The sequence below is a fragment of the Calonectris borealis genome, chromosome 3 (assembly GCF_964195595.1).
Source record: "Calonectris borealis chromosome 3, bCalBor7.hap1.2, whole genome shotgun sequence".
Classification (NCBI taxonomy): Eukaryota; Metazoa; Chordata; class Aves; order Procellariiformes; family Procellariidae; genus Calonectris; species Calonectris borealis.
This window is the reverse complement of record NC_134314.1, coordinates 56589110-56603949: the sequence shown is the minus strand read 5'-3', so window position 1 is coordinate 56603949 and position 14840 is coordinate 56589110. Positions and strand designations below refer to the sequence as shown.

Below are 14840 nucleotides of genomic sequence, written 5' to 3'. Positions count from 1 at the left end.
TTTCCGTGCTCAGTGATCATGTAAACTCAGCACAGGTTCATTATCTATCTCTGCTTTGGTAAGGTCTCGAATAAAAAAAGTCCTTCATTTATCCATGGTAAATCCAATACTTCGCTCTTGACAAGTATGTACATATTTCACTTAGGAAGGAGGGGAAGATTTCGTACTGACAACTTTGTAGTTATGTTAAAATTGGATGAGTCCACTGCTATCAAGACATGGGGAATAAAATGCAATAGTTAGTATAAATAATGTATTTGGCAGTAAGGAATTAATAATGCATTATTAAGATCAGGGAAGCTCTAGGAAATTGCCTGAGGGCATTGTACATAATAAGGAGTCACAAAAAAGTCAACTATAGCTCAAGGTTATAAATCAGAATCTAAGTAGAATAAAATTTATAAATCCAATAAAATCAGCTTCACCTAGTCTCAATTACAAATATTTGCATAGTATGTAGAACTGACAATATCTGTATTGTTAAAGAGATTCTGCAACACTAGACTATCCATAAAGGGGCAAACTCTGACCTCATGAATATTAGAGGAACTCAGTGCATCATTTTCAATTAAAAATGGAACTTTTAGGATAAGGAAAAAAATGCCTCCAAATAAGAGCAAAGGTGTGCTTTTACAACAGAAAGGAGTCAGAGAGGGCTTTTTCATATTGAGCCTCAGGATTTACTTTCAGGCAAGTTCTTCTCCTCCGCCTGGTTGCTTTGCAGTAGCAGTGGTAGCAGGGGCTCCTCCTTGCCAAGGGAGATGCCGGTGAGAGGCAGCGCAGCGGTTCCTCCCTGCACCCAGCAGAGCAACCTCATGGGACCACAGGCCACCCGTGGTGTTTTCCAAGGCTATGGAGGCTGCTCCGTGCCACCCAGCCAGCGACGGGGCCTGAAGAAACATTGTGGGCCCTTCACTGAGTCTGAAATACCAATTGCAATGCAAGCTACGATGTCAGAGGGTTACAACTGGCTTTTTGTGGTCAATTTGCAGATTTTTGCCTCGTGCTGGTGGCTCACAGCCAGTTTGTGACTAATCACTGATTAGCGATCCCAGCCCTATGGAATGAGCATCCTCCATATAGCAGGAAGTTTTATTAATAAGTACCGCAGTGCATGACCCTGCACTTCAGATTGGAGGAGGATGACACGGCCAATCATCACTGCTGTGTTGTTGGCGTTTGCTACCCACTTCGCAATTGCTGTGGGAACAGGTCTATGGCTGCACAAGCACAGGTGTTCCCTTTCGCAAAAGTTTGGCATATTTTTTGTCTTAAATTGTGGCGCAGACTTCACAAAACAACTTTTATAACTGGAAAAAGTACTGCTTCCTTATTTGTATGCCATAGCATATTGCTGTTAAGCATTCAGCTTTGGATTTGTAATATTTTGGAGAACCAGTTCTTAATAAACAAAAATAAAGGCAGACTGGTAGGTTTAAGCTGATTGAGTGTCCTTCAGTGTTGAAACATATTTGATTTAAGCACAGAAGGATCCATTAATGCCAATTTATGATCTATTTTTAGAGTAATTCCAAGAGATTACTATTCATATGACTCAAGCACCCAGGCTGAGTCCTAGCCAGGCAACAAAAGGAGATTTTTGTAATGCCAGAGAGACTCTTGAGCAGATTTGGAGGAAAATACAAATCAACTGCTAGCATGATAAAGCCATGCAACACTAACTCAGTTTCTGGAGCTCTTGATAACTCAGGAAACATTCACGCTGGAAAATCAGATATAAACTGCACATTGGTGCAGCACTGCTGGCTTTGTAATGTCTGGGGTTCCATGCAGTTTCGGTGCAGGGAGAGGCTGGAAATGAGCTCACCGGTCTCTGCTCCCTTCTTTACTCTCAGCAACGAAGTATGTGAGAAATACTGATGCGAAGTTTCCTGCGGAGACATCAGGCAAAGAGAGATGGACAGATGCACACGCTGGCAAACGCTCTTAGAGGTGAATACATGCTCACAAAATCCCTCGCTCTCACACACTCAGGATCTTTCTTTCCCTTCTTCCCACGTGGACTTTAAACGAGCCAAAGTCTCGTTTTCTTTCTTTCCCCAGTTCTGCTCCTCCTGACACTCCTTTTCCCTCTGATGTCTGATTTGCATCTCCAGCATTTCTTTTCCTGTTGCGGGACCCTGGAGGGATTAGTGCTGCCGCGGGGCCCGCGCAGGTGCCCCCGCGGGCAGGGCAGCCGGGAGGGCGGGCTGGGCAAGGCAGCTGCAGACTCTCGGTAACCTCTGCCAGATAAGCCCTTCAACATCACACATGTGCGTTGCTCCAGATTAGTTCTTGAGTGATTAACCAGGTCTGGAAGGCAATGGGGGAGTGCTTTTGTGTCCAAATGAGGGCAACATATATCAGGATACCTGAGCTAGCCATAGGGGAGCGGCAGGTTAAGACAGAGGGTGCACAGGAGATCCCTTATCCTGCTGGAGCCGCACCTGGGGGCCAGGCAAGATACCTGAGGGTGCCTAATGGCACCTATGCTTAGACACCTTGGAAGGAGTTGCAGGTTAACCACCTCACAAGGGAAAGAAGTCCTCAGCACAGTGAAAAATTATGCCCTGCAGTCAAGTTTTACACTTCAGAAAAATCATTTTAGGCTAAGAAAGCAGAAAGGAAACAGGCAAGGAAACTAATAACCCCGCTTTCATAAAGCATTTATTTTTTTTATTTGAAAACATTATACAGGCATTACATTGCCACAGCCAGTCCATATAGGAGCATGCAAATATCAAAATGGAGAAAGGTTTGTTCAGCTTTTCGATGCAGGATTTGGGGTTGGGATTTTGTTTGCTTGGTTTTGGTTTTGGTTTGTATTTCCATCTGCAGTGTCAAGATTAGTGTGCTTTATCATGGCATTTAACAATAAAATCCTACCCATGGGGTAAAATTTGTATTTGTAGCTAGCGCAGGAATACTAAATGGTTTTAAAAAAAAGGAAAGAAAATGATACTACACGCTTGTCAAAATGTTAATAGCACAAGTTAGCAATCTCTACACTATACATTGAAACTTCTTCTGACACAGTGGTGCAAAATTTTCAATTGCTTGGTCTATCGTTGTGTGTTTTGAAAGTTTATAGCTGGAACAAAGACAAGGTCTGTCTGTCTCCCAGTGAAGGTTTTCATCCAGTAGCAGAAAATTACATCAGTCTTGCTAAGGGCTGCTCAGGGCCAGCAGTATAACCGAGTTTCAGTTTGTTCAGGCAAGGAGCTATACAGAGCTAGAGGCGTCCTGCGCGACACGGAGAGTAGCTGCCGCTTAGATAGCCGAACCTTTGCTGGTGCGTACTGAGGTCTCGAACTGCAGAAAACAAGCAGGTAGAAGTAATGTTTTCCTTTACTAGACCCCAGTTTTTCAGTCAACACAGTTACTTGTAAAGCTATACTACTGTTTTCCTTTGAGGTCCATCCAGTGCTAGCACACTGGTGCTCATCCCAGTAGCCGCCTTGTTTAACGGGAGACACAGACAGTGAAGCAGCCCCACTTTGCCCATCAAACTCCTCCCGTGCGAGTAACGCAGGGGATGGCGGCTGGGCGCAGAGGGCACACCGAAACATTCATAACTTATTTTCGTACAACAGAGCCTTTCAAAATAGCCTATAAAAATTGCTTCAGATGGCACCTCTCAGCCACCCGTGGATCGCAAACCCTTGTATGTGAAAACTCCCAGCCCAGTGACCCGGCTGGGAGATGCCTCCTGCCCAGCTGTTTCTGAGAAGACTCTAACAAACATCTACAAGTTAGTGTCAGAAAAATGAAGAGGGGGAGGCGGAAGGACTACAAACATTTGGCTTAAAAATAAATACTAATAATGAAATTAACCAAAACAATTATGCAAAAGGAAGGAACTGTAAACGTGAAACAAACACACGCGCACGCAATCCTCAAAGGTCTCAAGACCAACACGGGGACTAATGTTCCGAGAAAGGTATTTAATTGGTATAAAAGGTAGCAAAAAAGACTGAGATGACAGGTGCCCGCCAGCATGCCTCTGGGTACCTGAGGGAGCCGCGGTGGTTGTAACCAGAGTCCCTGCTCCTGGGGAATGTGCGAAACCCACCTCAGATCAAAGCCCTCCCAGGGCTTGACCCAAGGATGCTTGCTGGTCCCTGTGCAGGAGGGCTTCACCCGACCACGCGCTTCCCACCTGGATTTCCACCACACGGACCTTACCCTGAAGTATCAGGTAATCTTTCTTGTGTGGTTTTTAATGTTTTTTCTTTGAATGCCATAGTATTTAGACTTTCCTTAATATCCCCAGAATACGGACTCTGTTTCTCTGTAGGATTTTTTTTTTTTTAATCCCCAATCGTTTAAGAGAAAAAGCTTGGAAACAGGAGTGCTAAAAAGATTAAATAAACAGAAGGCAGGGAAAAAAATCATACATTTGTTATGATTTTAAAACCAAGCCATCTCAACCAAAGCTTTTGGGCAGGTTTTGGGCATGGCTTGGCAATACTGCAGACCCTTCCCTCAGCTGCAGCAGGATCGTGGCAGACAGCCTGAACTCGGTGGGACAGAAATTGCCTCTCCTCCTCCTCCACAGCAAGAATAAGATACGACATACTTCTGCTGTTCAATAGCGTTTTGGCATTTGCCACTTCATGTATATTATGCATACGTATTTCTCCCAGTCTGCTTCAGGGAAGTTCCTTCTATATTAAAGCAAGACAGGACTATAAAAGATGAACGTTGCCTCAGCAGAAATTCATCCTGCTTGGTTGAACTGTGTGGCCTTTCTAATCTCCAGAGTACAGATTGATTTTTTTTTTCTTTTTTAAATAGAAATAGGTAAGTTGCATTTTTCAAACATGAAGCCCTACGTTTTTGCTTGAGACAGACTTCTTCAGCAGAATAACATTCAAATCAAATTCATCTTCTATGCCCACAAGCAAAATATTCATCAACCCTGCCGTAAAATCCATTTTCAAATACAATGAATGTATACACACTTTTACAGCACTATTGTGTACTTCTTAATCTCCTTCCTTCTGAAGATCCTGAAGCATTTTAAAATAACTTGGTCCCATAGCACCCCTGTGAGGTAGGTAAAATATCATTATTCCCGTATATACAGATTGGGAAACTCAGCCACACAGAAGGTAAGTCATGCCCAAGATCACGCAGAGATACGGCAGATCTGTGAATAAAACCAAGCTCTCCTGGATCCCTCTCCTATCTGTTAGATGCAAGACCATCTCCCCTTCCTTAATTTTTTAAATTAAAAATAGATGATGAATGTTGAAATAATGATTTTGTTTTATCGGGCTCTCAGAAGAGCAAACATACAGGCAGAGATGGATTTTTCATGGTGGTGACTAAGATTTTCCCCATTCTGAGAAGGCTCCTGGAGCTGAAGTACAGTTGTGGAGCACCCTTACTATTTTCACATGTCCCCAGGAATGTAAGAAAATTGCTGAATTCTTCCGCTAGTTTTGTAGTTAATGAAAAATTATTGGCTGCACCCTGCTGGTATGAATGCCTTTGCGCTACTGCAGCAACACCAGCAGATGGTCCAGTCTTTCTGCTCACGAATTCCTTGCTTAATCTTCCTGATTTTTACAATTTGTGGGGTTTGGTGAAAAACTGACACATTTCTAAATAGCTATTATTAGAATAATGAACCACTGGAGACTAAGCAAACTGGAACAGCAGAAGGCGCCCTTGATGCACTGAGTATCTAAAATAAGTGCCCTGATCCACGTGATATGTCATCTTACCATGGAGAGGTACAATACATAGGAAACTAGAAAATGTGTTTTTCTTTTTACAGATTAAAATTTAAAAAGTAAGAAATCTGTGTTAAGTCACGACTACAGAGAAACTAACTCCCTGTCACCTGATGCAGAACCTCAGCCGCTAGGAAATCTGCCATGGATCATAGAGAGGTCAATGCTTGAATACTTCACTTCTGCAAATATAGAAAGGCTAAAATGCTCGCCTTATACCTATTCCTAGAATAGAGACGGATATTGTAAGTTGTCCCTCCTCTGGATTCATGGAACAGATTACCCAGAAAGGGCAACTACACAGATAGCACAGATGAATTTGTTGCCTTTCCCTCACCAAATCCAAGGTGCTAGCAAAAATGTGTCAGGGTGTCGCTACCACGAGTAACCCATCTATTTGGTGCAAACAAACAAATCTTAGAGAGAAATTAACAGTGACTGCACAAGTGCATTTGCTGTAAAAAGGCGGCTTTTCCACAACTGGTGTGGCTTAGGCATAATATCGCTCAGGTAGGTGCAAAAACACCCTTCTATGAATTTCTTATTGTAATTTCAGCTTATATATTGAATATCTTTCACAGGTGGTTTGACATGAACTGATTCATATACAGCAGTTTGTATTGCAAACATGCTGCTCATATCGCAACCGAGGGACTGGCATCTCCTTGCAATGAACGCCCTGGAACAATTAATTTGTATTTTCATGAGCTTTCCTTATTTGCTACCTTGCAACTCACTGGTGTAACTGCACCTGGTAAATACCTTTCTCTATGTACAATACAGAGATAATGGACATACGAGCTCCACTGAATCATCAGTAGGTGATCAACAGCCCTGGGTTTAAGCAACTCTAACGTGAGGCTCCTCTTCCGTCTCCTGCCCCAGGCTGGTGTATGTTACCGAAGGCTCCAGCTGGCCAGTGGCTGGCAGGTCTACAACAGGTCCTGAAGGGTTTCGAAACTGCTTGTACACCCGAGGATCCTGGGCTACGTAGGTGGATGTGGAGGAGTAGAGCACCAGCCCGACAAGGATAGTGAAGAATGACAACAAGTAAAGTCCTGAAAACTAAGCAGAAATAAGAGTAGAGTCATTAGACACCGGTTATCCTGAGCTCATGAAGACCCACAGACAGGGGTAGGCACAGATCCTTGTTTTGGCATGAAAGGCACAGAACAAACCCCCTATCACTGGAATGTCATTTTTTATGGGAACGTCTCTTTGAAAGTCCATTTGCTCCCATTAACTTCCCTGTCTTCCACAACCAACAGCTAACCGGTGCCTTCCCATGCCCCAGACATCTTAAGTATTGGTCAGGTGGGACTTGGGTAAGCTGGGTTCTGGTCACAGATCCAACGCTGACGTTGTTGTGCTTTTAGACAAGCCAACTACTTCTCTGAGTGCAAGTTTCTCTGGCTCCAGTGTGGGGTACCATCACCTACAGTTGTCTGACAGGTAGTGGACAAATCTGAAGTTAATTACAACTAAACCGCAGGTCTGTGAAGTATAACATGCCACTGGTAATATAAAAAGATAATTAAATAAGCATTTAAATGATTTAAATAAACATTTAAAACATATATACTTAAAAAAATATTTTAATAAAGGCACTTAAAAAGCCCACCTGCAGCTTCTCTTACTTATAAACAGAAAGCAGATGCTAGAAGATTAATGTGATTTCGGAGAGGATGAACGTCAGCTGTGAAACATGCTCTAGGTTGACCTCAAGAGGTTTGAAAGTACATATGGAGGGCAGTTAACCAACAGCTTGAGTACACATACCTTGGCACACAGCTTCACTAGATCGGAGGTCAGCCTGAACTTTCTGACATATCCAGACTCAGTGTGCCTGGACTAAAAATACAACACAAATAACCTTTTTGGCAACACGTTAGTCCTTACAGGTAAAGTTAAAGGCAGGGATTTAGAAGTACAGACCACTGTATATTAGCTTTAGATACTGGGTTTCTACTATGGGGGACAAAAAAATGGCTTTAAGCCCATATGACTTGTCTCCTGATCCTAGACTTCAAGTTATTTCTTCTTGCATGCCATGTGTGAGAAGCCACGAAGGACAAATTGCATAGCCAGCTTGTTGGTGGGGATATAGAACTGGGGACATACACATGGGTATTCACGTGACTTTAAAAAGCGCCTGTATTCTGCAACTGTCAGGGATCTGTGCTTAAACACCAACAACTAGCTGCAACCTGTGATTAGCTGCTTCAGAGGTACTTCACTATTTTACATAAAGGTGTCTGCAAGTCTGTTTTTTCATCCTAACTGACTACAGTGCTTTGATGGATCCCAATTTGTTTCATTTGGATCATTTTAGCATGGCACAAAATGGATAGCCCGGACTATATTATGTAAAAAGAAGCTTTTTAGCAATTCTGCTTTTTATATTTAAAGAAATAATCATTACGGTGAAAGCAAATTTTACTTAAGCTAACTTTGTAGCGACGTTAATCTGTTGTCATTTAAAAGACCTACAGAACCTGTGTCCAACTTCCCGCCTGAGGAAGCATTTGGCTTTTTTAAAGGATCCACAGTATCTTTGAAAGCTTTGGGCATATAACCCATGGGGCTGTATGTTTTTGTTTCCCACAGCTAGCATGCACGTTTTAGAGGGAAAGCACCATAATGGGGAAAGTTTAAAGTGTGTCAGAAGGATTACAGGGGAGGAAGAGTTCTGCTTTTCATCAGCTGTTAATTGCTTTTTTCCAGGAATGTCACCAGGTCTTCACGTGTCATCTGGCAGTATGATTTGATGTGATCATCCAGCTGTCCCACCAGCCACAAAGACAGTGTCGAGCTTCACCCTGCGTCTGCTGAAGGATTCCCCCATGTGACGCAGCTCTGAAAAGACTGTTTAGGCTTAGATCTCCCCCATGTGGCAATCAAACCCAAGTCAACCATTTCAAAGCATTTTCCAACTGATTTTTTTCCCCATTTTGAGTTCAGTTTTGCTCTCAGCACTTTCCCCCCCATTTCCTCTTTGCATGTGAACTTGGGTACCACTTGGCAGCAGTGCACTTGACTAAGCTGACACAAAACTCGGGAGCCAAATGCATCTATAGTTTCCCAAACCGGGAACTAGCTCCCCAGTTCCCCTCTGTCCCTCCTTCCCACCTTATGCCTGAATTTCTCACCCCAGACAGCCAGCTGGCTCACTCCACTGTATAACCAGAGTGCCAGCCAGATTTGTGATTGCCTTGTGTCCTGCTGTGAGGAATCTGTGGGGCTTCCAGCAGCTAAATGTGCCCTTTTTCTTGCTCTAGGAGCTGCCCAGCCAAAACCAATTCACTTTCGCTTTAGTTCGTGGCTCCAGCTCTACCATAGCCCCCTCCTCCTGGCCATGCCTCTCATTCCTCTCTCAGCAGCTTCCTGCCAGTGGGCTCTTTCGCCCGATAATATTCTCTCCATGGCAGTGTCCCTCCCAGTGGCAGCTCTCCAGCCTGGGAGAAAGGGTTTGGATGAAGCTGGGGGAAATCTAAACAAAGGCCTGTGAATCATTTGTCTTTGGTATCTATGCACAGCTAGTGCAAAGAGACCTGGATCCTGACAGCCCTATAACAATTCCACCTTTACCTTCCTTAGAAACAAGTGAAGGTTCAGGCTGAATTGTTTTCTGCAGCATTGAAGTAGAAGGGTTGTTAGTAAGGTTAATATAGGAATATATACTGTAGGTATATGAGAAATCTCTGTTTTTTGTCAATACTCTGTCAGATTGACCAAAGCCCCTTGAAATCAATGGGTATTTTCCTCCTATTAAAACGGCAGTGAATCCAGCAGTGTGATGGCAGGATGCAGACTTAGTTCATCAAATACAAAATTTGTTGTTCACTGTACAAAGATTTCTACCTGATATCTTTTTATTTTACTGAAGATAGGATTTCCAGGCACACTCTACTGCTATGTCTACATGTAGGTTTTGGAGGTTTTTTTATCTTGACCTGCAAACCTCATCTACTGAGATTCACTATTAATAGACAGCAAAAGAGACACATGAAAAACCAGCAGAAAGAGCTACTCCTAAGAAATGAAGTGAGAGAAGACCATTTTTCATTGCTACCCTCTACGCAACTGCAGTACCAAACTGCAGGCTCTCAGGAAGCGTGTAATTCCTCTCTTTGGCTAAAAAGCTACTTGAGAATGATATCCTGCTTCATTTTTCTGACTTATCTCTCACTTTCTACAGGAACATATTTCCTCTAAGAAAAAATATTTTAAAAATAACCAGATTTGTATGTTTCTCCAAATCCCACTTCCCTCCATGCTAAACAGGATAACTGTAAGCTGTTCAAAGAGTAACACGGTCAGAAATTGTTTAGCTCAGATTAGCCAATGGGTGTCACACACCCTAGAGTAAGCAACCAAAAAAGCCCTCATGTTTCTGTATCATTAAATAATTTGCCTATAGATTTTGTATCTACACATATAGGTACATATGTATATAAGGTTGCTTATCATGTAATTTATTGAAAGACCAGATGACTTTGTGATTAAATCAATGATCTAACACTCTTGAGTCCTGGGATTGATTTTCAGCCTATGAATTTCTTTTGTGAATCAAAATTATTGTAAATGACCCTCAGTTTCTTACCCATTTAAAAGAGACAGTAACACTTGGTTACTGAATAAAGATGGGTTTACAGAATAAAAATGGGAAATAGAGATATCATCCTCTGAGGAGAAGGCAGAGACCTCCTTTGCAGAGAAAAACTGTCTTAGTTACAATAACGTTTCAGATTTCATCACTGACATGAAAGGCATCTGCCAAAACTTACTGAGTAGTCAAATCAAATAGTTAAATCAGCCCTACAGACCTCACCATGGCTGCTCTGCTCTGACATCTGGGTGTCTCTAAATGCTTTCCCAACTGAAAGTATTCAATATGGAACACACAGTGATATTTACAAACATTAAAAGATTAGGAAAACGTAAAAAACATGTCTTCTCTAGGCATTATTTAGTACCTGTGGTGAAAATAGCTTACACTAAACTACCATTAATTTTCAGCATATAAAAAGCACATTTTAGGTGCCTGTCAATTTGAAGATAAACATACAAAGCAAAATCTAGAGAAATGCAATGAGATAACACGTATAACAAGATTTGCTCAGTCTATCAAAACCCGCATTGATTCTGGGTGAGTGGTTGTTTCTGGTATTTATCTAAGAGATGTCCCTTAGGGACCCGATACTTGAATGCATTTGCCCAGCGAGGCTTAGCAGAAGAGCTAATGGCACCTGATGGCCTAGCTGCAGGAGCAGGGGTCTCGCTCCTCGCTCCGATACGTGCTACTGCAGAACCCTGCCAGAAAACCACTGCAGCAGTAAGGTCTAGCTGACCACCGAAAATATATGGTGAAATTAGTCTGACTTTCTGTTATCCGCGCACAAATTCTTTTACATTAAAAAAGAACAGAACCCAAACATATCTGCAGTGGTTTGTTGTTTTTTTTTTAAATAAAATACCTTACAGCAGTGTTACATAAAATTGTGGATGAAGTTTAGAAAACCCATTTGAATTTTAGTTTATATACAGTATTTCTGTTCCAAGTGAATCAAAATTAGGCATTTTGGGAGTAAGTCAAGCTTCACAAGATTTCTAAAATAAAGAACAACAACATAAAGGCATCTGATAACTTAATATTTTTAAAAAGCCAGAATGAACAATTAAGCCTTTCAAAATTTACTCCCCACTATTTCTTATCCCGTACTTCTTATTATCTCTCCGTGCAAAACTTGTCTTTCATACACCCTGAAACCATTATGGCTACAAAAGTACTATTATTTCCACTTGAGAGTCTTGTGCTTTAAAGTAAACCAGTTAAAAAGATAGGTGCAAAATAAACTTCTTGGTGGGGAGCAAACAGTGCATCTGATTTCATCATCTTGAATAATGATAAGACAATAATAGTAGAAGAAAGAAAGAAAAACTGTTCAGAAGGCAGTAAATTCATGCCTGGGTCTGGAGAGAGGGAGTCGTTCTTCAGCACACAGGTCATGAATTTAGAAGGAAAAGCAAAAAGAAAGAGCATAGAAGAATTGCTGTATCGCAGCTAGGAAACACTGCACTGACTGACTGACTGCTGCAGACAAGCAGTTCTGACTGTCACAGATGTCCACATCCACGCTACCACTGGCGCTGGGGCAAAACAATATCCAAAGTGACAAAACCAGACAGACGTGAGTCTGCAGAAAAGCCCACACAGACAAAGAAACTCTATGATTTGCTAATTTTGCTTTTTTACTCAGCTATCATGATAATGATCATGACCATTATTACAATGGTTATGAAAATGCAAATTCTCTTTTACTCGCTCCATTGAACTGGAAATAGTCTGCAGGAGCAGGCTACTGGAGCTGCGGCGCTCCAACTCCATTTGTATTTCACAACAGCAGCCGCAGACTGAATCTGGGAGGTAATATGAAGCCCAGCTCCTAGCCTATGGCAACCTAACTGTGCTTTTTAAGTCTTTAAAAGGAATTTTTTGCTATATGACTAACTGAAAATTTAGAATTGTCGTGTTTCATATATTCAGTGATAAAGTACAAAATGGAATAGCTACCTTTTCCCCTATCTCCTCTAGAAATTCTCCACATTTTGACAAAAATGAATAAAAAAATCAGGTCTATTAATTCAAATTTTTAACCTTAGAGAGAAGCGATCTCCTCAGAATCGTACTGATGAATAGGGACAAAAATGTGCGTATCAGGTGGAGTTCATTAGGCCCGTATTTCTCTTGACACTCTCCACACTCTCCAGACAGGCAGTTCCCACCAACGTCTTACTCCAATCAGTGGGTCTGTGCAGTCTGATGAACCTCTCTGTTTTCCGAACTAATTCAGTTTGTCGCATACGCTGCACAGTCAATCAAAGCTAAGGCCAAGAAGGGCTCCTGCACCGACTTATGTCTTTTCCCCCTGGGTAATTTCACACATGAGTACCTGAGCAGGCTGAGCTAAGGGAGTTAAAACCAAATTTCTCTCATTATCTTTTATACAGCAAACAGACATTTCCACTCGGTTTGATGAATTGATCGAGAGACTGAGCTTCTTTTCGCACTGTTTTCTATTTTCGCCTCCAATATAGCAAATGAAGTTCACCGTGACCAAGTGCAGAAGTTGCGCTGTGGGAGGCACACACTCTCCAGCCAGCAGCAGTACCAGGAAGGGTGAGGGCTCTGAGAGCTATGAATTTGCACAGTGCTTTCACTTGCATAGCTGGGTATTACAGACATATTCCTTTATTAATAGGAAGGGAAGCCAGAATCCTAGTCATAGCTCATAGTGCTCTCTGGCAACTCCCTCGGCTCAGACCCACGAGGATCTGGCCAAATTTGTCTTAGGTCAGAACTGTGACTCACTGAAACTGTTGCTGACTATTTTTGTCCCAGCCTGTGAGTGAGAGGTCTCTATTTCCTCCTACCGGGGAGGAAGGGATGCTCCCTTTGGGATTCAGGGTCTGCCCTGTTCTTTATTGGGAGAATAACCTGCTGGTTCAACCTCAGTTATTGCTGTCTGCCTTCAGGGATGAGGGATAAAGACCTGACCTTTGGCTGATCACTGATCCCAGCTGAGAGTTATGGGCAGAATATTTCCTAGGGATATGTAGACATCTTTCCAAACAGACTGCAGAACTAAGCTCTAGGCAGGTGATGATACATCTTTGTCATCAACAGAAATTGGGGCTGCCGCCACCGACAGTGAAACGCGTTATTTTGTAAGACCCAAATGGCACCAGATACCAGAAGGGCTGCTGTGAGTTTTCCAGACTGCATTTGAACAGATAAAACTTGCCCACTTGAACCTTTATATGTCCTGCCAGATGTCAGATCTTTAATCTAGAGATCCCTAAAGGACCCAAATCACTGAGACATGGTTTAGCATGTCTTCTCAGCTCTCCAACTGCAGAAGCTTGAATGCCTGAGCAGAAGTGTTAGTTCTCTTGCTGAGAAGGGTACCAAGGGGTGCTGGACAGCTTCAGTAATGACGATAACTTCTGGGCATGGAGTCTGTCCACTAGCAGCAGGATTGCATTATCTTCACACTTTAATGACCTCCAGCTATTTCCAAGGCAAACTGTGAGGATATAGTCTTAAGTGATGACTTAAGGTCTTGTCTTGCCCTCTGAACTCAGCTGGGATGCAAAGTGAAATTTGTAGCTAGTTCTTCCACATTTCTTTTCTTTTCTTTCCTGTCCATTGGCAGTCACGTAAGAAGTTTTTCACTGGATGAAGAAGACTTGAGCTGCAGGGCATGTCTCAACACATCGTTGTTGCTCATGCGAGCCAGAACACAAAGCAAGAAGCATCTGGCTTGCTTCAACGACAGTGAAAACCTGACATCAACCTCATTGCCATTTGGTCAAAACAAAGAAGCCAAAGGAAGTTTTGCCTCTGTCATTTCACGCATGAGAGAAAGGCCATACTCCTCAATTCCTGCTGCCTGCTTGCATCCTCAATTTTCTCTAACTCAGATGAAATGCTGCCCGTTACTATGGCTAATCAACTCCTGCTTATACTGAATTACAAATGTTGCATAGAAATTGTGATGTGAAGTAATCACATGACACATTTTCTGTATATTCTAGTTGATTCTCAAAGATCCTGTTCTAGTGCTTGCATGTTTTACTGTAGGTAAAACATAGTGGTCCATACCTTCTGTCATATAGCAGCACCCTCTTTTTCAGTCCTTGCATGGTATTTGCTGGTAGGCACAGTTTAACTGGTAAGACTGTGGTGAGTGGGGAAGTCCTAAGCTCTTAGATGCTCAGGTTATCTATACGGGAGAAAAAGGAGGAGGGGGTTAAGGGAAAACTGTCACCACAAATTCTGTTAAAATTTGGGAAACTTCATAGTTTTCCTGGAATTCATTGGTGGAATAAAACAACCTTATGGAGAAAACTGGTAGCATTTGGAGAAAAATCTCCAAGGCTGACATAGGCAGCTCTAAGGCAAATACTGGTTTTGCACAAATCTGCATGATTTCATGCTTCTGAAATGGTATCATCAGAAAAATTTCTTAATAGGCTGTCCTTTCTAAATACATGCCTGTTAGGACAAAATGTTTGTGTGAAATGGCTTATCTTCCT

At 42.3% G+C, this 14840-nt stretch overlaps 1 protein-coding gene across 2 annotated transcripts in view; it reads right to left on the bottom strand.

The window, feature by feature from the left end:
* Positions 1-2657: 2657 nt before the first annotated feature.
* SLC35F1 (solute carrier family 35 member F1) overlaps positions 2658-14840 on the bottom strand; it is a 260221-nt gene continuing 248038 nt past the window's right edge. Inside the window, exons 8-9 of one of the 2 annotated variants that reach the window (XM_075145738.1) lie at positions 6540-6806; positions 2658-3312 (exon numbers count right to left, since the gene is read on the bottom strand). In XM_075145738.1, coding sequence (XP_075001839.1) covers positions 6582-6806 — 225 coding nt within the window. In that variant the 3' untranslated portion in view covers positions 2658-3312; positions 6540-6581. Of the gene's footprint in view, positions 3313-4791; positions 6807-14840 lie in introns of those variants that run through there. The other variant, XM_075145736.1, reaches the window with a different exon arrangement.